This window comes from Oncorhynchus tshawytscha, unplaced genomic scaffold (genome assembly GCF_018296145.1).
Source record: "Oncorhynchus tshawytscha isolate Ot180627B unplaced genomic scaffold, Otsh_v2.0 Un_scaffold_17_pilon_pilon, whole genome shotgun sequence".
Classification (NCBI taxonomy): Eukaryota; Metazoa; Chordata; class Actinopteri; order Salmoniformes; family Salmonidae; genus Oncorhynchus; species Oncorhynchus tshawytscha.
In genome coordinates this window covers 187,501-209,175 of record NW_024609830.1, presented here as the reverse complement: position 1 = coordinate 209,175, position 21,675 = coordinate 187,501, and the positions used below count along the sequence as shown (strand labels likewise).

The following is a 21,675-nucleotide window of genomic DNA, read 5'->3' as shown; positions in this document are numbered from 1 at the left end:
GGGGATGAAGGTTCACCTTCCAACAGGACAACGACCCTAAGCATACAGCCAAGAAAACGCATGAGTGGCTTTGGGACAGGTCTCTGAATGTCCTTGAGTGGCCCAGCCAGAGCCCGGACTTGAACCCGATCTAACATCTCTGGAGAGACCTGAAAATAGCTGTGCAGCGACACTCCCCATCCAACCTGACAGAGCTTGAAAGGATCTGCAGAGAAGAATGGGAGAAACTTCCCAAATACAGGTGTGCCAAGCTTGTAGTGTCATACCCAAGAAGACTCGAGGCTGTAATCGCTGCCAAAGGTGCTTCAGCAAAGTACTGAGTAAAGGTCTGAATACTTACGTAAATTGAACGTTTACGTTTTTTTTTTATACATTTGCAAACATTTCTATTAACCTGTTTTGGCTTTGTCATTATGGGGTATTGTGTGTGGATTGGTGAGGGAAAAAAACAATGTAATCAATTTTATAACAAGGCTGTAATGTAATAAAATGTGGAAAAAGTCAAGGGGTCTGAATACTTTCCAGATGCACTGTAGCTACTCTAACTTGATAGCCTGAAATGGCTCTTGGTAGCTAGTTATGAGGCTAGCTAAAGCCAACTTCATAAAACATCTATGTGGCTAGTAGTATTACAGAGAAACAATAACAACATGTCTTTTTTATTATTCTTATTTTTTAAACAGGACACATCTGAGGGGGCATGTGCCCTTGTGCCCCCTGTGGGCTTGATGCCTCTGCCTAGAGAAGAATGTACTGGGGCCTTCTGTCACTCAAATGCATGGCTTTATATGACCTTTTTCCATTGCAGCACCAGAGTGTAACCAGTGATTATGTTAATGTGAGCTCTACTGTTATTTTTGGGGAAGTGTGTTTCCATCACCCAGTGTGACACTAAAGACGTGTGAAGAGGAGAATCAACAACTTCTGCATAATCAAAACAGTTGCTTTGTGAGAAAGTGTTAACCTTGGGTCTTAATGCATGTTCACAGTTAGCCATTGTTATGTAAAGGACACCATGTAGCCATACCAAACATAACATATCATACTACCACTATACTAATTTGGTATCCCGGAATTACGTTTACTATGTTATGTCTAGTCTATGAGACCAGGCTGTTATGATATGTCCCTGCTCAGCCTCTACAGTACCAGAAACATTGGCAGGGATACAGTAGCCTACACATGTGGAAACACACATCTCCACTTATCCACTGCTGCCTCTGGGTGGGGGGGGCAGACCCCCTCAACACCACTGGTCCCGAGCCGTGAGAACGCACAAGGGTGAGGGAGGAGACACAGACTTGACGTCAAGGAAACCTTATCTCGCGCTGAGCCCTTCTTTATATAAATCTCGCCGCGGAAGAAATCCCATTATAACATTAGAGAGAGACCAATTTACGGGATTACACGCGCTCAGTGTTCAGAGACCTCAACAACCAAACAGCCTCTTTCTTTCCCATCTCGAGGATTTAACTGTCTACCTGCACTAATGCTTGACTTCCACTGATGTGGGACAACTTCTGACATTTGCTCGTAGCTCTTGATGAACTCGTATTCCTGAGTTTGGACTTTCGGTTGTATGCAGTCTTCATCCATTTCACTCAATTATGGACTTGTAGGATTTATTTTACTTTCTGAGAATACTTTGGAGATTCTCATCTGTTCCATTATTTGTTTTATAGTCCAGTCCAGTGGTGTTTTTTTCAGCGCACCTTTATTTTTAAAGGGCGAGTTTTATTAGTTTGACTTATTTTATTATCTTATCATCATGCTGTTGAGTATGCGACGACACAGTCTGCGGCTGCAGCACCAACTCCACCGGTGGAGCATCAGTGATACCGGGAGCCACCTATCAGACAGCCTCGCGTCTCCAGCGTGCATGTCCCGCTCCAAATCCTGTACGAACTCCGCCGGGGAATCGGATGGGAGCCGCGACAGCTGGGCCTCTTTAGACTCCACAGACTCCGTCATCTCCACTGGGTCTACCGGGAATACCGGCGGCAGCTCGAGACCGTTTCGCGTGGTGCTGCTGGGCGCCAGAGGGGTCGGTAAAACCGCGATTGCCAGCATCTTTGCTGGAGCGGCGGACAGCATGGACAGTGACGAGTGCGAGCTCTATGGAGGTGAATGAATTACAATGCGCTTGATAATAAGGAAAATATGCTTTATAGGGTAGGCCAATATTATGACTTTGTGATGGAGGTATTTAATGCTGTTGTGCGTAATGGGCACATAGGGAAACATCCACTTGGGCTCCTTTTTACGCATCCCTCTTACATCAATATAAAAGTAAGATGCTTGAACAATACTAATTGTATGAATATAAATGTTGGTTGTAAATGTGGTTCTTAACACAGTGATTGGTTTGTTCTTCAGATGAGGTGTGTGAGCAGACCATCACAGTGGATGGAGAGAAAGCCACAGTCACTCTAGTGGACAACTGGGACTCAGAGGTAAGAGAGAAACTTCTAATGGTTACTTGATGAAACTGTAGTCTGTAGGCCTAGTTTCAACTCTGTCTTGCTGTGTGTGTGTTTTAGCCATACTCTAACAGTTTGTTTACATGTCACAGCTCTAACGTAGTCTCTATTTGTGTTCCCTTCAGGATGAGGGAGGGTCGTCTCAGGACCAGTGTATACAGACAGGCGATGCGTACCTGCTGGTCTACTCTATAACTGACCGGTCCTCCTTCCTGCAAGCCTCAGAGCTACGTATATCCCTCCGCCAACACCGCCCTGCCCACCACACGCCAATCATCCTGGTGGGAAACAAGTGTGACTTGGTCCGCCGCAGAGAGGTGTCAGTTAACGGTGAGATTAGAGGCACAGGTTTGGTGTGTGTGTGTGTGTGTGTGTGTTTGCATGCGTGCACATGTGTATACAGTTGATGTCAGAAGATCACATACACTTAGGTTGGAGTCATTAAAACTTGTTTTTCAACCACTCCACAAATTTCTTGTCGGCTAGGACATCTACTTTGTGCATGACACAAGTAATTTTTCCAACAATTGTTTATAGACAAATTATTTCACTTATAATTCACTGTATCACAATTTCAGTGGGTCAGAAGTGTACATACACTATGTTGAATGTGCCTTTCAACAGCTTGGAACATTCCAGAAAATGATGTCATGGCTTTAGAAGCTTCTGATTGGCTAATTGACATAATTTGAGTCAATTGGAGGTCTACCTGTGGATGTATTTCAAGGCCTACCTTCAAACTCAGTGCCTCTTTGCTTGACATCAAGGGAAAATCAAAAGAAATCAGCCAAGACCTCAGAAACAAATTGTAGACCTCCACAAGTCTGGTCCATCCTTGAGAGCAATTTCCAAACGCCTGAAGGTACCACGTACCACACATCTGTACAAACAATAGTACGCAAGTATAAACACCATGGGACCACGCAACCATCATACCACTAAGGAAGGAGATGCGTTCTGTCTCCTAGAGATGAACGTACTTTGGTGCGAAAAGTGCAAATCAATCCCAGAACAACAGCAAAGGACGTTGTGAAGATGCTGGAGGAAACAGGTACAAAAGTTTCCATATCCACAGTAAAACAAGTCCTATATTGACATAACGCGAAAGGCTGCTCACCAAGGAAGAAGCCACTGTTCCAAAACCCCCATAAAAAGCCAGACTATGGTTTGCAACTGCACATGGGGACAAAGATCGTACTTTTTGGAGAAATGTCCTCTGGTCTGATGAAACAAAAATAGAACCGTTTGGTCATAATGACCATCGTTATGTTTGAAGGTTAAAGGGGAGGCTTGCAAGCCGAAGAACACCATCCCAACCATGAAGCACGGGGGTGGCAGCATCATGTTGTGGGGGTGCTTTGCTGCAGGAGGGACTGGTGCACTTCACAAAATAGATGGCATCATGAGGGAAGAAAATTATGTGGACATATTGAAGCAACATCTCAAGACATCAGTAAGGAAGTTAAAGCTTGGTCGCAAATGGTTCTCCCAAATGGACAATGACCCCAAGCATACTTCCAAAGATGTGGCAAAATGGCTTAAGGACAACAAAGTCAAGGTATTGGAGGGGCCATCACTAAACCCTGACCTCAATCCTATAGAAAATGTGTGGGCAGAACTGAAAAAGCGTGTGCGAGCAAGGAGGTCTACAAACCTGACTCAGTTACACCAGCTCTGTCAGGAGGAATGGGCCAAAGTTCACCCAACTTATTGTGGGAAGCTTGTGGAAGGCTACCCAAAACGTTTGACCAAAGTTAAACAATTTAAAGGCAATGCTACCAAATACTAATTGAGTGTATGTAAACTTCTGACCCACTTGCAATTTGATAAAATAAATCAAATCTAAAATAAATCATTCTCTCCACTATTATTCTGACATTTCACATTTTTAAAATAAAGTGGTGATCCTAAATGACCTAAGACAGGGAATCTTTACTAGAATTAAATGTCAGGAATTGTGAAAAACGGAGTTTAAATACATTTGGCTAAGGTGTATGTAAACTTCCCACTTCAACGGTATGTTACAGAGGGCTGTGGATGAGCTTTGGTGTTTGATGGTGTATTTATGAGTTTCTCAGCAGCTATCTGACTATGTGTGACTGTTTTTCCCTCCAGAGGGCCGTGCGTGTGCTGCAGTGTTTGACTGTAAGTTCATCGAGACGTCAGCAGCGATGCAACACAACGTCTGGCCAGCCTTCCATGGCATTGTACAGCAGCTACGACTACGCAGAGACACCAAGGAGAACAACGACCGCCGCAGACACACACACTCACACACACGCTGCGACAGCATACCCAAAAAGGCCAAACGCTTCCTGGACAAGATGGTGGCCAAGAACAATGCCAACGTCGCATTCCGCCTGAAGTCCAAATCCTGCCATGACCTTTCAGTGCTCTAAGACCCAGGACACACACACAACCCCCTCCTACTGCAGTCTACATTAGACTGACCCCTCAAAACTGTCACCCCATTCGCCAGCCTCTGTGACGGTCTGGAGAATCAACCAATGGACATGCAGTGTTCTGACAATCTCAGCCGACAGAGCGATTAAAATAGTAAAAGAGAGAGGTGCTAGATAATTAGTGATCTCTAATCCTTTTAGGATCCCTCACTGAGAGTCTCTCCTCTCTCTCTCTCTCTATCATCTCTTGTTCTCTCTCCCAAGTCCTTTAACTAGGTTATCCGGACAATTTGAATTCTGATAACAAGGTGTTTGTATGTCTGTGGTTTTGTACATAGTCCTATCTGTCCGATTGAGATAACTGACAATCTGCACTGCTCATCTTGTGTATGTTTTGCTGTGTGTGGATATTTCCCATTGGTTTTGTTTAGCAGTGGAATAAAATCCATCTTTTCTTTAAAATGTTATAATGTTCACTTGTTGTATTTGTCTTGCTAGACTCCAATAACATCACACACACACACATGCTATTGGAACAAATCAAATCAAATTTATTTATATAGCCCTTCGTACATCAGCTGATATCTCAAAGTGCTGTACAGAAACCCAGCCTAAAACCCCAAACAGCAAGCAATGCAGGTGTAGAAGCACGGTGGCTAGGAAAAACTCCCTAGAAAGGCCAAAACCTAGGAAGAAACCTAGAGAGGAACCAGGCTATGTGGGGTGGCCAGTCCTCTTCTGGCTGTGCCGGGTGGAGATTATAACAGAACATGGCCAAGATGTTCAAATGTTCATAAATGACCAGCATGGTCGAATAATAATAAGGCAGAACAGTTGAAACTGGAGCAGCAGCATGGCCAGGTAGACTGGGGACAGCAAGGAGTCATCATGTCAGGTAGTCCTGGGGCATGGTCCTAGGGCTCAGGTCAGTTGAAACTGGAGCAGCAGCATGGCCTGGTGGACTGGGGACAGCAAGGAGTCATCATGTCAGGTAGTCCTGGGGCATGGTCCTAGGGCTCAGGTCAGTTGAAACTGGAGCAGCAGCATGGCCTGGTGGACTGGGGACAGCAAGGAGTCATCATGTCAGGTAGTCCTGGGGCATGGTCCTAGGGCTCAGGTCTTCCGAGAGAGAGAAAGAAAGAGAGAAGGAGAGAATTAGAGAATGCACACTTAGATTCACACAGGACACCGAATAGGACAGGAGAAGTACTCCAGATATAACAAACTGACCCTAGCCCCCCAACACATAAACTACTGCAGCATAAATACTGGAGGCTGAGACAGGAGGGGTCAGGAGACACTGTGGCCCCATCCGAGGACACCCCCGGACAGGGCCAAACAGGAAGGATATAACCCCACCCACTTTGCCAAAGCACAGCCCCCACACCACTAAAGGGATATCTTCAACCACCAACTTACCATCCTGAGACAAGGCTGAGTATAGCCCACAAAGATCTCCGCCACGGCACAACCCAAGGGGGGGGCGCCAACCCAGACAGGATGACCACAACAGTGAATCAACCCACTCAGGTGACACACCCCTTCCAGGGACGGCATGAGAGAGCCCCAGTAAGCCAGTGACTCAGCCCCTATAATAGGGTTAGAGGCAGAGAATCCCAGCAGAAAGAGGGGAACCGGCCAGGCAGAGACAGCAAGGGCGGTTCGTTGCTCCAGAGCCTTTCAATTCACCTTCCCACTCCTGGGCCAGACTACACTCAATCATATGACCCACTGAAGAGATGAGTCTTCAGTAAAGACTTAAAGGTTGAGACCGAGTTTGCGTCTCTGACATGGGTAGGCAGACCGTTCCATAAAAATGGAGCTCTATAGGAGAAAGCCCTGCCTCCAGCTGTTTGCTTAGAAATTCTAGGGACAATTAGGAGGCCTGCGTCTTGTGACCGTAGCGTACGTGTAGGTATGTACGGCAGGACCAAATCAGAGAGATAGGTAGGAGCAAGCCCATGCAATGCTTTGTAGGTTAGCAGTAAAACCTTGAAATCAGCCCTTGCTTTGACAGGAAGCCAGTGTAGAGAGGCTAGCACTGGAGTAATATGATCAAATTTTTTGGTTCTAGTCAGGATTCTAGCAGCCGTATTTAGCACTAACTGAAGTTTATTTAGTGCTTTATCCGGGTAGCCGGAAAGTAGAGCATTGCAGTAGTCTAACCTAGAAGTGACAAAAGAATGGATTCATTTTTCTGCGTCATTTTTGGACAGAAAGTTTCTGATTTTTGCAATGTTACGTAGATGGAAAAAAGCTGTCCTTGAAATGGTCTTGATATGTTCTTCAAAAGAGAGATCAGGGTCCAGAGTAACGCCAAGGTCCTTCACAGTTTTATTTGAGACGACTGTACAACCATTAAGATTAATTGTCAGATTCAACAGAAGATCTCTTTGTTTCTTGGGACCTAGAACAAGCATCTCTGTTTTGTCCGAGTTTAATAGTAGAAAGTTTGCAGCCATCCACTTCCTTATGTCTGAAACACATGCTACTAGCGAGGGCAATTTTGGGGCTTCACCTAGTTTCATTGAAATGTACAGCTGTGTGTCATCCACATAGCAGTGAAAGTTAACATTATGTTTTCGAATAACATCCCCAAGAGGTAAAATATATAGTGAAAACAATAGTGGTCCTAAAACGGAACCTTGAGGAACACCGAAATTTACAGTTGATTTGTCAGAGGACAAACCATTCACAGAGACAAACTGATATCTTTCCGACAGATAAGATCTAAACCAGGCCAGAACTTGTCCGTGTAGACCAATTTGGGTTTCCAATCTCTCCAAAAGAATGTGGTGATCGATGGTATCAAAAGCAGCACTAAGGTCTAGGAGCACGAGGACAGATGCAGAGCCTCGGTCCGATGCCATTAAAATGTAATTTACCACCTTCACAAGTGCCGTCTCAGTGCTATGATGGGGTCTAAAACCAGACTGAAGCATTTCGTATACATTGTTTGTCTTCAGGAAGGCAGTGAGTTGCTGCGCAACAGCCTTCTCTAAAATTTTTGAGAGGAATGGAAGATTCGATATAGGCCGATAGTTTTTTATATTTTCTGGGTCAAGGTTTGGCTTTTTCAAGAGAGGCTTTATTACTGCCACTTTTAGTGAGTTTGGTACACATCCGGTGGATAGAGAACATGACTTAGCAGATGACACAGAGCAGTTATCCTCCCCTCAGAGGTAATGTGTGTGTGTGTGTGTGTGTGTGTGTGTGTAGGTGGGTGTGTGTAGGTGGGTGTGTGTTCCCACCAGGATGATTGGCACTGACCCCCTAGAGACCTGGGATTGGGGCCAGGGCAGTAGCGTGTGTGAGAGAGGGATAATTAGGCTACCTTCAGCCAGAGTGGGAATGAGAGAGCCATGTCTGGATTAATGACTGATTGGAGAGGGCTGCCTTTAGAAACACTCCTTCAATTGAGGAAGGGGAACTGGACACACAGATATGTCTTGTACAGTGGCATCTCAGATTGTGAGAAGTGAGTGAGTTGTCAAGGTAACATCCTGGAGGAGGAGTCAAGAACCAGGAAGTGGTTAGATAGAAGTCTGATTAAATTGTGTTTGTCTGTCTGTGTGTGTGTCAGGGGCATAGGCATGGGTGGGCTGGGGTGGACACAGGCCCATTCACTGGGGTGACAGGCCCTGCCAGGTCCACCCAATTAGATTGAGCAAAAACAAAAAAATGCAGGCCTATCCACAAATGAATTTCTGGCTATTTCCCTGGTGTATGTGTATGTGTGCATGCGGGTTTATTTGCGTTCCTTATCTCAGAGGCAAGGTAGATTAGGTTGATCTAATCTTGTTTCAGTACTTTAACACTGATTGATCAAAGTAGATAATTATCGATTATGGATCACCTACTGAACGAGTCAGCATGGAGATGAATACCTTCGTCCTCATCATCATCATCATTGAAGGGTTTGCAGGATGGCAGCACTATTACTGACCAATCTTTCATGGAGGGACAGAGAACTACAGAGATATGGGTTTGTGGTTATACATTTGGGTAATTCTCAACTAATCACATGGTACCTTTAGTTTAGACAAGTGGTTTTGAACTTTCCAATTAATTTTTTTATTTTACCTTTATTTAACTAGGCAAGTCAGTTAAGAACAAATTCTTATTTACAATGACGGCCTACCCCGGCCAAACCCAGATGATGCTGGGTCAATTGTGCTCCACCCTGTGGGACGCAGCCTGGAGCCTTTTGAATCTTCTTGTGATGCTAAGTGCACAACACCAAGTCAGCAACTGTAAATACGACCAGATCTGGCCTGTCTGACTATTTGGGATACAGGTCCTTATTCCACCAATCAGCACACTGTATCAGTTCATTATTACAGGGGACCTATCAGAGGTGTGTGTCTGTGTGAGAAGCAGTCATATCTGTCTCAGCTAAGCTCCTCTAAACAGCTTACTACTAGGCATTCTCAGACAGGAAGCAGTCATATCTGTGTCTCAGCTAAGCTCCTCTAAACAGCTTACTACTAGACATTCTCAGACAGGAAGCAGTCATATCTGTGTCTCAGCTAAGCTCCTCTAAACAGCTTACTACTAGACATTCTCAGACAGGAAGCAGTCATATCTGTGTCTCAGCTAAGCTCCTCTAAACAGCTTACTACTAGACATTCTCAGACAGGAAGCAGTCATATCTGTGTCTCAGCTAAGCTCCTCTAAACAGCTTACTACTAGACATTCTCAGACAGGAAGCAGTCATATCTGTGTCTCAGCTAAGCTCCTCTAAACAGCTTACTACTAGACATTCTCAGACAGGAAGCAGTCATATCTGTGTCTCAGCTAAGCTCCTCTAAACAGCTTACTACTAGACATTCTCAGAAAGGAAGCAGTCATATCTGTGTCTCAGCTAAGCTCCTCTAAACAGCTTACTACTAGACATTCTCAGACAGGAAGCAGTCATATCTGTGTCTCAGCTAAGCTCCTCTAAACAGCTTACTACTAGACATTCTCAGACAGGAAGCAGTCATATCTGTGTCTCAGCTAAGCTCCTCTAAACAGCTTACTACTAGACATTCTCAGAGACAGGAAGCAGTCATATCTGTGTCTCAGCTAAGCTCCTCTAAACAGCTTACGACTAGACATTCTCAGACAGGAAGCAGTCATATCTGTGTCTCAGCTAAGCTCCTCTAAACAGCTTACGACTAGACATTCTCAGACAGGAAGCAGTCATATCTGTGTCTCAGCTAAGCTCCTCTAAACAGCTTACTACTAGACATTCTCAGACAGGAAGCAGTCATATCTGTGTCTCAGCTAAGCTCCTCTAAACAGCTTACGACTAGACATTCTCAGACAGGAAGCAGTCATATCTGTGTCTCAGCTAAGCTCCTCTAAACAGCTTACTACTAGACATTATCAGACAGGAAGCAGTTCATAAAGTCAAAGGTTAAAGTCCGCTTTGAGTGAGAATCTTTTCCAGTCCTTTGTAATCCCCACCTCCACCCTTACAGATTGTTCAGTCTGCCTGCTGGTTTTGACTGTGCGGTGATGAGTCCAGTAGCCAGTTGTATGGTTCTACAGATCCTTTAGCTTGTAGTAACAGTAAGAACTCTAATAGGGGCTTAGCACTAAATATTCATACATACATTACAACCTACAGTACTTTGGTTCCTGTGTCCTGTTCATGGTTGCCATTCTGTGACGATCATGTTATATTATATTATAATAATGTTATATTAATTTATTACATCCCTTAGTTACACTCACTTCTCCTGTCCCCCTGTTTCTCTATTGGCTCGGCCTGTTGTAGGGGCGGGGAGATTAGACAATGATTAGGTTCAATAAAGTATTGCATGTTAATGTTGAGTTAACGTTTGACCAGGCTGGATGGGGCAGTAGTGATCACACTACAGTCGAAGGAGTGAAACAGGAACTCTTTTAAGTAAGGTATGTCTCTTCCTCTCTCACTCTTTCTCTCCCTATCTCTCTTTCTCTCTCTCTCTTTCTCTGTCTTTTTCTGTCATGAATGTTGAGTTGAAGCCTGTATCTATATATTGGTTACTTCTGTTTTCTATATGCGTGTTTAATATTGAGCATTTTCCATTAGGGGATTTCTTTTGGGTGTGTGTTGTGATCTTGACTTGACTTTGCCAGGGCCTGTGTGTATATATGGCATCTTGAAGTCTGTGTTATTGAGCACCACTGTCCTGGGGCCGCTGTGGCCTCTGGGCTCTGGTTTCTGGGTCAGACACAGGGGCCTGGGTTTGATCAGTCTGGTCTGGTTTGGTCTGGTCTTGGGGGCAGAAAGACACTTAAGGTCACTCAGTGTCGGCCTTCTAGAGACAGGCCTAAATCAGGCCTCACACAAAGTTTGAAAAATGCATTCTACAAGTTGAGATTCATCTGTTTTTATAAAGGAGACATGTCCCAACATGTCAGAGTAGTGTGTTTCCTTTAGTCCTCCATTTGGTGCTTGTCTGGAAGTGCCAGTTTGCTGTGTTCTGATCCCCATGTGTTGAGCATGATTAGTTATGGTGATTCTGGCGTGTGTCAGTCAGCCAGTCAGTAGGGACAGAACTCCTGGTGACACAGAGAGTGCAGAGAGCCAGCGGGAGAGAGATGTAACAGGTGACTAACGGAAGACAATTTGTGTTTTAGGAGAAGGTCGTAGAAAAGGTCATAGCAGTAGGTAGATAGTGAGACAGGTAATGGAAGTTCTATGTAGACACCACAGGCGGCTGGTGGAACCTTAGTTGGGGAGGACAGGCTCATAGTAATGGCTGGCATGGAATAAATGGAATGGTATCGATCACATCAAACACATGGTTTCTATGTGTTTGATACCATTCACTCCATTCCAGCCATTATTATGAGTCATCCTCCCCTCAGCAGCCATCTGAGGTAGGGGAAATGAAATGGAGTGTGGAGCGTATCGTGCTGTGAGCGAAGCAAAGGTCATCTGCAGCGGCAAGCCTCAAAGTCACATTCACACTCTTAATGTCCCCCTATCACCTCTCTCTGCCCTCTGCAAGACTGGTCATACACATAGACTCACACATACTGGACACACTATAGACTCATGTACTGGACACACTACAGACTCATATGTACTGGACACACTATAGACTCACATGTACTGGACACACTGTAGACTCACACGTACTGGACACACTACAGACTCACATGTACTGGACACACTATAGACTCCTGTACTGGACACACTACAGACTCACATGTACTGGACACACTATAGACTCACATGTACTGGACACACTACAGACTCACATGTACTGGACACACTATAGACTCATGTACTGGACACACTATAGACTCACTTGTGCTGGACACACTATAGACTCACATGTACTGGACACACTATAGACTCATGTACTGGACACACTATAGACTCACATGTACTGGACACACTATAGACTCACATGTACTGGACACACTGACACAGACAGAGAAAAAGGTAAAACACACTGACACAGACAGAGAAACAGGTAAAACACACTGACACAGACAGAGAAACAGGTAAAACACACGGTACAGATGCACATCCTGTTGAGGTATAATATATCTACTCTGTTGTCGTTGTACATAACAGAATGTCCTGTAGCCTGTCATGGAGACGTGTACATAACAGAATGTCCTGTAGCCTGTCATGAAGACGTGTACATAACAGAATGTCCTGTAGCCTGTCATGAAGACGTGTACATAACAGAATGTCCTGTAGCCTGTCATGAAGACGTGTACATAACAGAATGTCCTGTAGCCTGTCATGAAGACATGTACATAACAGAATGTCCTGTAGCCTGTCATGAAGACGTGTACATAACAGAATGTCCTGTAGCCTGTCATGAGGACGTGTACATCCTGTAGCCTGAAATGAAGACGTGTACATAACAGAATGTCCTGTAGCCTGAAATTGAGATGTGTACATAACAGAATGTCCTGTAGCCTGAAATGGAGATGTGTACATAACATGATGTCCTGTCGCCTGAAATTGAGATGTGTACAAAACAGAATGTCCTGTAGCCTGAAATGGAGACGTGTTAGTCATTTAGCAGACTCTATTATTCAGAGTGACTTACAATAAGTGCGTTCATCTTAAGACACTGTAGCTAGGTGAGATAACAACACATCACAATGGTATCAGGTACATTTTCCCTCAACAAAGTATTTATCAGCAAAGCCAGTGCTAGTGAAGAAAGAGAAATGCCTTTTTTGTGGTGGGGTTTCAGATGTTTTCGAAAGATGGGCAGGGACTCTGTTGTATATATACAGTTCAAGTCAGAAGTTTACATACACCTTAGCCAAATACATTTAAACTCAGTTTTTCACAATTCCCTGTCTTAGGTCAGTTAAGATCACCACTTTATTTAGAAAATGTGAAATGTCAGAATAATAGTAGAGAGAATGATTTATTTAAGCTTTTATTTCTTTCATCGCATTCCCAGTGGGTCAGAAGTTTACATACACTCAATTAGTATTTGGTAGCATTGCCTTTAAATTGTTTAACTTGGGTCAAACGTTTTGGGTAGCCTTCCACAAGCCTCCCACAATAAGTTGGGTGAATTTGTGGCCCATTCCTCCTGACAGAGCTGGTGTAACTAAGTCAGGTTTGTAGGCCTCCTTGCTTGCACACGCTTTCAGTTCTGCCCACAAATCAGGGTTTTGTGATGGCCACTCCAATACCTTGACTTTGTTGTCCTTAAGCCATGTTGCCACAACTTTGGAAGTATGCTTGGGGTCATTGTTCATTTGGGAGACCCATTTGCGACCAAGCTTTAACTTCCTGACTGATGTCTTGAGATGTTGCTTCAATATATCCACATAATTTTCTTCCCTCATGATGCCATCTATTTTGTGAAGTGCACCAGTCCCTCCTGCAGCAAAGCACCCCGACAACATGATGCTGCCACCCCCGTGCTTCACTGTTGGGATGGTGTTCTTCGGCTTGCAAACCTCCCCCTTTTTCCTCCAAACATAACAATGGTCATTATGGCCAAACAGTTCCATTTTTGTTTCAGCAGACCAGAGGACCTTTCTCCAAAAAGTACGATCTTTGTCCCCATGTGCAGTTGCAAATCGTAGTCTGGCTTTTTCTTATGAGCGGTTCCTTGCTGAGCGGCCTTTCAGGTTATGTCAATATAGGACTCGTTTTAATGTGGCTATAGATACGTTCGTACCTGTTTCCTCCAGCATCTTCACAAGGTCCTTTGCTGTTGTTCTGGGATTGATTTGCACTTTTCGCACCAAAGTACGTTAATCTCTAGGAGACAGAAGGCGTCCTTCCTGAGCGGTATGACGGCTGTGTGGTCCCATGGTGTTCATACTTGCGTACTATTGTTTGTACAGATGAATGTGGTAACTTCAGGCATATGGAAATTGCTCCCAAGGATGAACCAGACTTGTGGAGGTCTGCAATTTCTTTTCTGAGGTCTTGGTGGATTTCTTTTCATTTTCCCATGATGTCAAGCAAAGAGGCACTGAGTTTGAAGGTAGGCCTTGAAATACATCCACAGGTACACCTCCAATTGACTCAAATTATGTCAATTCGCCTATCAGAAGCTTCTAAAGCCATGACATCATTTTCAGGAATGTTCCAAGCTATTTATAGGCACAGTCAACTTAGTCTGTGTGAACTTCTGACCAACTGGAATTGTGATACAATGAATTATAAGTGAAATATTCTGTCTGTAAACTTGTGTCATGCACAAAGTGGATGTCCTAACCAACTTGCCAAAACTATAGTTTGTTAACAAGACATTTGTGGAGTGGTTGAAAAAATAGTTTTAATGACTCCAACCTAAGTGTATGTAAACTTCCGACTTCAACTGTATGTAGACAGTGCCTTCGGAAAGTATTCAGACTCATTGACTTTTCCACATTTTGTTACGTTACAGCCTTATTCTAAAATTGATTAAATAAATGTTTTTCCTCATCAATCTACACACAATACCCCATAATGACAAAAACAAAAACAGGTTTTTAGAAATATTTGCACATATATAAAAAAATCAAAACAGAAATACCTTATTTACATAAGTATTCCAGACCCTTTGCTATGAGACTCGAATTTAAGCATCCTGTTTCCATTGATCATCTTTGAGATGTTTCTACCTGTGGTAAATTAAATTGATTTGACCTGATTTGGAAAGGCACACACCTGTCTATAAAAGTTCCCACAGTTGACAGTGCATGTCAGAGCAAAAACCAAGCCATGAGGTCGAAAGAATTGACCGTAGACCTCTGAGTCAGAATTGTGCCGAGGCACAGATCTGGGGAAGGGTACCAAAAAATGTCTCCAGCATTGAAGGTCCCCAATAACACAGTGGCCTCCATCGTTCTTAAATGGAAGAAGTTTAGAACCACAAAGACTCTTCATAGAGCTGGTCACCTAGCCAAACTGAGCATTCGGGGGAGAAGGGCCTTGTTCAGGGAGGTGACCAAGAATCCGATTGTCACTCTCGCAGAGCTCTAGAGGTCCTCTGTGGAGATGGGAGTAACTTCCAGAAGGACAACCATCTCTGCAGCACTCCACCAATCAGGCCTTTATGGTAGAGTGGCCAAGCAGATGCCACTCCTCAGTTAAAGGCACATGACATCCCACTTGGAGTTTGCCAAAAGGCACCTAAAGGACTCTCAGACCATGAGAAACAAGATTATCTGGTCTGATGAAACCAAGATTTGGCCTAAATGCCAAGCGTCATGTCTGGAGGAAACCTGGCACAATCCCTACGGTCAAGCATGGTGGTGGCAGCATCATGCTGTGGGGATGTTTATCAGCGGCAGGGACTGGGAGACTAGCCAGGATCGAGGCAAAGATGAATGGAGCAAAGGACAGAGAGATCCTTGATGAAAACCTGCTCCAGAGCTTTCAGGACCTTAGACTGGGGCGAAGGTTCACCTTCCAACAGGACAACGACCCTGAGCACACAGGCAACACAATGCAGGAGTGGCTTCAGGACAAGTCTCTGAATGTCCTTGAGTGGCCCAGCCAGAGTCCGGACTTGAATCCGATTGAACTTCTCTGGAGAGACCTGAAAATAGCTGTGTAGCGACACTCCCCATCCAACCTGATAGAGCTTGAAAGGATCTGCAGAGAAGAATGGGAGAAACTCCCAAAATACATGTGTGCAAAGCTTGTAGTGTCATACCCAAGAAGACTCTAAGCTGTAATCGCTGCCAAAGGTGCTTCAACAAAGTACCGAGTAAAAGGTCTGAATACTTATGGAAATGTGATATTTCAGTTTTATATTTGTAGTAAATTAGCAACATTTTCTAAAAACCTGTTTCTGCTTTGTCATTATTTTTTGGTCTCTCTATGACTGTGCTGCTGTTGGGGCAAGGAGGAGCTCACAGACGGACACTATTCCAATCTACAGTATTACACACACACCTTTAGGGTGGTTTTACTCTCTCTGTTCACCTGCCCTAAACTGTTATATCAGGCTCTGAGGTCACTGTCAGGTCATGGGGGAGTCCGACACCTGAGTGAACTTTCACTAACGAATTAGTCACGTCTGGAGGGGGAGGGGGGTGGTGGTCATCCAGTCATCTTCAAAAGGGAATACTTCCTCTAGATAGCCTAGCTACCTGTCCCCTCTCTGCCCCTAGAGCTTAAAACTCCCATGTATGGTCAGTCATGGCTGCCGCTGGCTCAGATTTTCTGTTTCTAACCAGGAGGCGGGGCTTTCTGGTTGAGTGGGAGGAGTCCTGCACATGAGGGCCATTGACTTCCCCATCAGCTCAAAGTCTGTCTTGAGTGAGAGAGAGATAGTGTGGAACTGGCAGGGGACAGTTGGACTACAGTACACTCCCTTAGTGGATCCCTGTTAGTGATACTAAGAGAGAGAGATAGTGTGGAACTGGCAGGGGACAGTTGGACTACAGTACACTCCCTTAGTGGATCCCTGTTAGTGATACTAAGAGAGAGAGATAGTGTGGAACTGGCAGGGGACAGTTGGACTACAGTACACTCCCTTAGTGGATCCCTGTTAGTGATACTAAGATAGAGCCTGTTTGCCCTTGACTCTAGTCCTTCAGGTGAATAAGTAACAGACTCTACTACCAGGGAATGTGCTGAAAAACTAACCACTTCTCACCACTGGTGGATCCCTACACACACACACACACACACACACACACACACACACACACACACCGAGACCAGGGTTTCCCTAACTCGGTCCTGGGCACCTCCCTGGTTGCACGTTGTGGTTGTTGACATAGCACTACACAGCTGATTCAAATAACCAACTCATCATCAAGCTTTGATGATGTTTCCCAAACTCTCATCTTCACATGACAATGTTACACTAACACAAACAAAGGACCAACCCTATTCAGGAACCAAGTCCTAGAGGATGGGTTGGTGGTGGTGGTGGGGGGGGGGGCAGGGACGAGTTTGAGAAGCCCTGACCTACACAACCTCTCTTTGACAAAGGGCTTATTACAGTCTATCTCTGTGTATTCTAATCCTCCTCCACCCCATCCTCTCCCTCTCCTCTTCCTCCTCTCCTCTCAGAGTCTCATCCCTGAAGCTCATCATGGTACATCCCACAATGCACCTGCTGCTGCTCAGCCTCCTCATCGCCACCGTGAGTTCACTCCAACCTCAAATATTTTAAGTTATACTGTATTACTCTACATACATGACCTCTTACGTTGATATTTGACTGTCACTGTTTGAGGAGTGAGACTTCTCGGGGTTTTGTTCCGGTTTATTTCTGCAAGGTGAGCTTTGGCTCTGGTTGGCTTGGAAACGAGCCACAGGGCGTTGTGCCGCCCTCTGTGACTTATTAGCGTTACTGAAAGATTGAATGAAGGACGCACAGGCTCACGCAGGCCAGACAGTCTCCTTCAGTGGAAATCTGTAGAGTCGGTCAATGAGTAACTGTCCTTCTGCAAGGAGAGAGAGAACGTCTACCGCATGCTGTAGTGTTTTGTCCTTGAGAACACCAAGGGTTTTAAATGTTCATTACAGCCCAATACTGGCACACCGGATTCAACTAATCAAGGTGTTCATTTATAGTTGAGTGATTGAATCAGGAGGGCAAGTACTGGGCTGGTGCATAAATGTGCAACTCTGGAGCTTTTCAACGACTGGAGTCCAGGAACACTGGTCTACTGTATATTCATCACGTGGTCTACTGTATATTCATCACGTGTTGTGATAGGCTGGTGGGAAAGGCCTGGAGAAGGGACCACTGGAGAACAAGGTTCTAGACGTACCAGAGGGGACACCTGTACCCTACGCCCTCTACCAGGTAACACACACACACACACACACACAACTGTACCCTTAATTTCTGGTCTTTGTATTAATACATTCTCCCTCCGTCTGCAGTTCCAAGCGTCCCAACTCGAGGTTGATGGGTTCAGATTGACAGGAGAGACTGAAGGAAAGATCAGCATCTCAGAGGACGGCTGGCTCTACCTGGAACAGACCCTGGACTGGGCCCACACACAGACACATACTCTGGAGGTGACACACACACACACACACACACACACAAACACACACTGACACACATACACACACACACACACTGTAGAAGTTAACACACACACATACACAATGCAAAAGTTAACACACACTGTAGAAGATAACACACAAACACACACTGTAGAAGTTAACACACACACACACACACTGTAGAAGTTAACACACACACACACTGTAGAAGTTAACAGACACAGACACACACTGTAGAAGTTAACACACACACACTGTAGAAGTTAACACACAAACACACACTGTAGAAGTTAACACACACAGACACACACTGTAGAAGTTAACACACACACACACACTGTAGAAGTTAACACACACACACACACTGTAGAAGTTAACACACACACTGTAGAAGTTAACACACACACACTATAGTAGTTAACACACACAGACACTATAGTAGTTAACATACACACACACACACACTGTAGAAGTTAACACACACACACACACACACACACACACACTATAGTAGTTAACACACACACAGACACTATAGTAGTTAACATACACACACACACACACACACACTGTAGAAGTTAACATACACAGACACTATAGTAGTTAACATACACACACACACACACTATAGTAGTTAACATACACAGACACTATAGTAGTTAACATACACAGACACTATAGTAGTTAACATACACAGACACTATAGTAGTTAACACACACAGACACTATAGTAGTTAACATACACACACACACACACACACACACTGTAGAAGTTAACACACACACACACACACACTGTAGAAGTTAACACACACAAACACTATAGTAGTTAACATACACAGACCACACAATGTAGTAGTTAACACACACACACACACACACTGTAGAAGTTAACAGACACAGACACACACTGTAGAAGTTAACACACACACACTGTAGTAGTTAACATACACAGACCACACAATGTAGTAGTTAACACACACACACACTGTAGAAGTTAACACACACACACACACACACACACTGTAGAAGTTAACACACACACACACACACACACACTGTAGAAGTTAACACACACACACACACACACACACACACTGTAGAAGTTAACACACACACACACACACTGTAGAAGTTAACACACACACACACACACACACACTGTAGAAGTTAACACACACACACACACACACACACACTGTAGAAGTTAACACACACACACACACTGTAGAAGTTAACACACACACACACACACACTGTAGAAGTTAACACACACAGACACTATAGTAGTTAACACACACACACACACACTGTAGAAGTTAACACACACACACACACACACACTGTAGAAGGTAAAAAAACACACACACTGTAGAAGTTAACACACACACACACACACACACACTGTAGAAGTTAACACACACACACACACACTGTAGAAGGTAAAAAAACACACACAGACAAACACTATAGTAGTTAACATACACAGACCACACACTATAGTAGTTAACATACACGTGATACAAGTTAGTATTTGAGTGAACCCAGAGTCTCTGGTGGCACAGCTGGCGCTGCAGTACAGCACCCTTCACCACTGCGCCCCCCGGGAGGCCATAACCTTAACAATTCTGACTTAATACTTAACCTTAAACACATCCAACTTCAAAACAACTTCAAAATGTGACGTTTGAGAAACATGGATGAACGTCTAATTCTGATGTGAGACTGTGAGAGCTGGTAGGACACACACACACACACACACACACACACAGACATACACACACACTGTCGATTCACAGATCTGACAAGTACCTGCATGCACACACATACACAATGTAATTTAGTATAGACCCACACACACATCCCATCTTCATGTTGTTGTTGTTGTTGTTGTTGTAGCTGGAGGCCTTAGTGGGTTCAGAACCAGTAGAAGGTCCAGTCATCATCACCATCAACGTGTTGGATGTCAACAACCACGCCCCGTCCTTCAACCAGACTGACTACATCGGCATCGTCAAGGAACGTACCCCCGCAGGTCTGTCTGCCTGTCACTCTGTCTGTCACTCTGTCTGACTGACTGTTTGTCTGTCTGTGTGTGTGTTCATTATGTGTGTGTGTGTGTTGTAGGTGTTCCATTTGCGCGTGTGTTTGCTACTGACCTGGATGACCCAGAGTCTCCCAACGCCCATCTGAGTTACACCCTGGTCTCCCAGATCCCCAACAGAGACAACACCCTGTTCTTCCAGATCAACAGCAACACAGGAGAGATTTCTACTACTGCCGAGGGTAACACACACACACTCCCGGAGATCCTCAAAGTGCACACAAATAGATAATCCCAGATGTTGTGGTCTCTAATCTCATCCTGTATGAGTGCTAATCTGTGAGTTCTGCATCCTTTAATCTCACACCAGCCCAGATTACCACAACTCAACTCTCATGCTCCAGATTAACACATCAGATTAACACATGCTTGGTGTCAGATTGACCACGTGATTATATTACTGATTACAGCTGTGTGTGTGTGTGTGTGTGTGTGTGTGTGTGTGTGTGTGTGTGTGTGTGTGTGTGTGTGTGTGTGTGTGTGTGTGTGTGTGTGTGTGTGTGTTCCTGCAGGAGAGCGTCTGCTGAAGGCCAGAGAAAGTGTTATTCATTCCAGAGGAGGGGACTTCAGTGATTCTCTGAAGAAGAGGTTTGATGACTACTGCACCCCCACAGGGGACATCCCTTATGAACTCAACCCCTTCTACAGCTGTGTGCAGAGAGCAGGTCTGTGTGTACTTCACTATATTTACATGTAGTTTAAGATGAAACTATAAAATCACTATTGTCAGGTAAACCTGACCAAGATGGTCCAAATAGATAGATGATTGAGCCCATAGCAGACCACAAGGGGGGCTGATAAAGAGAAAAAGAGGAGGGCATTTCAGAGAGGATGCAAATAGAGCAGAGCACATGCAGACACTTGGAAACATGTCAGGCAGAGAAAGAGAGAGAGAGAGAGAGAGCGAGAGAAAGGGGGGGATAAAGAGAGAGGGGGGATAAAGAGAGAGATAGGGATAGAGAGAGTGAGGGATAGAGACAGGCATAGAGAGCGAGGGATAGATAGATTAATTCAAGTGATTAAGGCTGATTAAGAGGTTAATGGTGTGATTAAGAGGCTGCTGAACAGAACCTCCTCTACATAATGTTGTTGAGTTCAGCTGTGGCCACTGGCCAGAGCAGCCTGACCTCTCACCTCTGACCCCTGTATTATCACACAGATATTCCCGTATAGTACACTACTACTAGTACACTACTTTTGTCCAGGGCCCTACGTTTGGCCAGTTCATCCATAGACATACAGGGCGACAGT

The 21,675-nt window shown here is 44.6% G+C and overlaps 2 protein-coding genes across 3 annotated transcripts in view; both read left to right on the top strand.

The window, feature by feature from the left end:
* The first annotated feature begins 1,298 nt into the window (after positions 1–1,298).
* gem (GTP binding protein overexpressed in skeletal muscle) lies at positions 1,299–5,347 on the top strand. The gene is made up of 4 exons (XM_024385404.2): positions 1,299–2,123; positions 2,377–2,453; positions 2,606–2,810; positions 4,596–5,347. Exons 1-4 carry the CDS (start codon positions 1,769–1,771, stop codon positions 4,877–4,879), a joined length of 921 nt encoding a protein of 306 aa, XP_024241172.1. The 5' UTR covers positions 1,299–1,768; the 3' UTR covers positions 4,880–5,347.
* Positions 5,348–10,675: 5,328 nt separating this feature from the next.
* The window catches only part of LOC112222494 (cadherin 17, LI cadherin (liver-intestine)), a 20,938-nt gene continuing 9,938 nt past the window's right edge, over positions 10,676–21,675 (top strand). The window contains exons 1-7 of one of the 2 annotated variants that reach the window (XM_042319344.1): positions 10,676–10,783; positions 17,370–17,442; positions 18,022–18,111; positions 18,192–18,329; positions 20,220–20,355; positions 20,448–20,606; positions 20,937–21,089. In XM_042319344.1, the coding sequence (XP_042175278.1) occupies positions 17,392–17,442; positions 18,022–18,111; positions 18,192–18,329; positions 20,220–20,355; positions 20,448–20,606; positions 20,937–21,089 (727 nt within the window). In that variant the 5' untranslated portion in view covers positions 10,676–10,783; positions 17,370–17,391. The remainder of the gene's footprint in view (positions 10,784–17,369; positions 17,443–18,021; positions 18,112–18,191; positions 18,330–20,219; positions 20,356–20,447; positions 20,607–20,936; positions 21,090–21,675) is intronic. The other variant, XM_042319345.1, reaches the window with a different exon arrangement.

Bases quoted from the DNA above. Each gene is read 5' to 3' on its own strand.
- gem (XM_024385404.2), top strand. From the start codon at position 1,769: ATGCTGTTGAGTATGCGACGACACAGTCTGCGGCTGCAGCACCAACTC. The intron at 2,124-2,376 runs GTGAATGAATTA...TTTGTTCTTCAG, and splicing joins CGAGTGCGAGCTCTATGGAG to ATGAGGTGTGTGAGCAGACC. The intron at 2,454-2,605 runs GTAAGAGAGAAA...TGTTCCCTTCAG, and splicing joins TGGACAACTGGGACTCAGAG to GATGAGGGAGGGTCGTCTCA.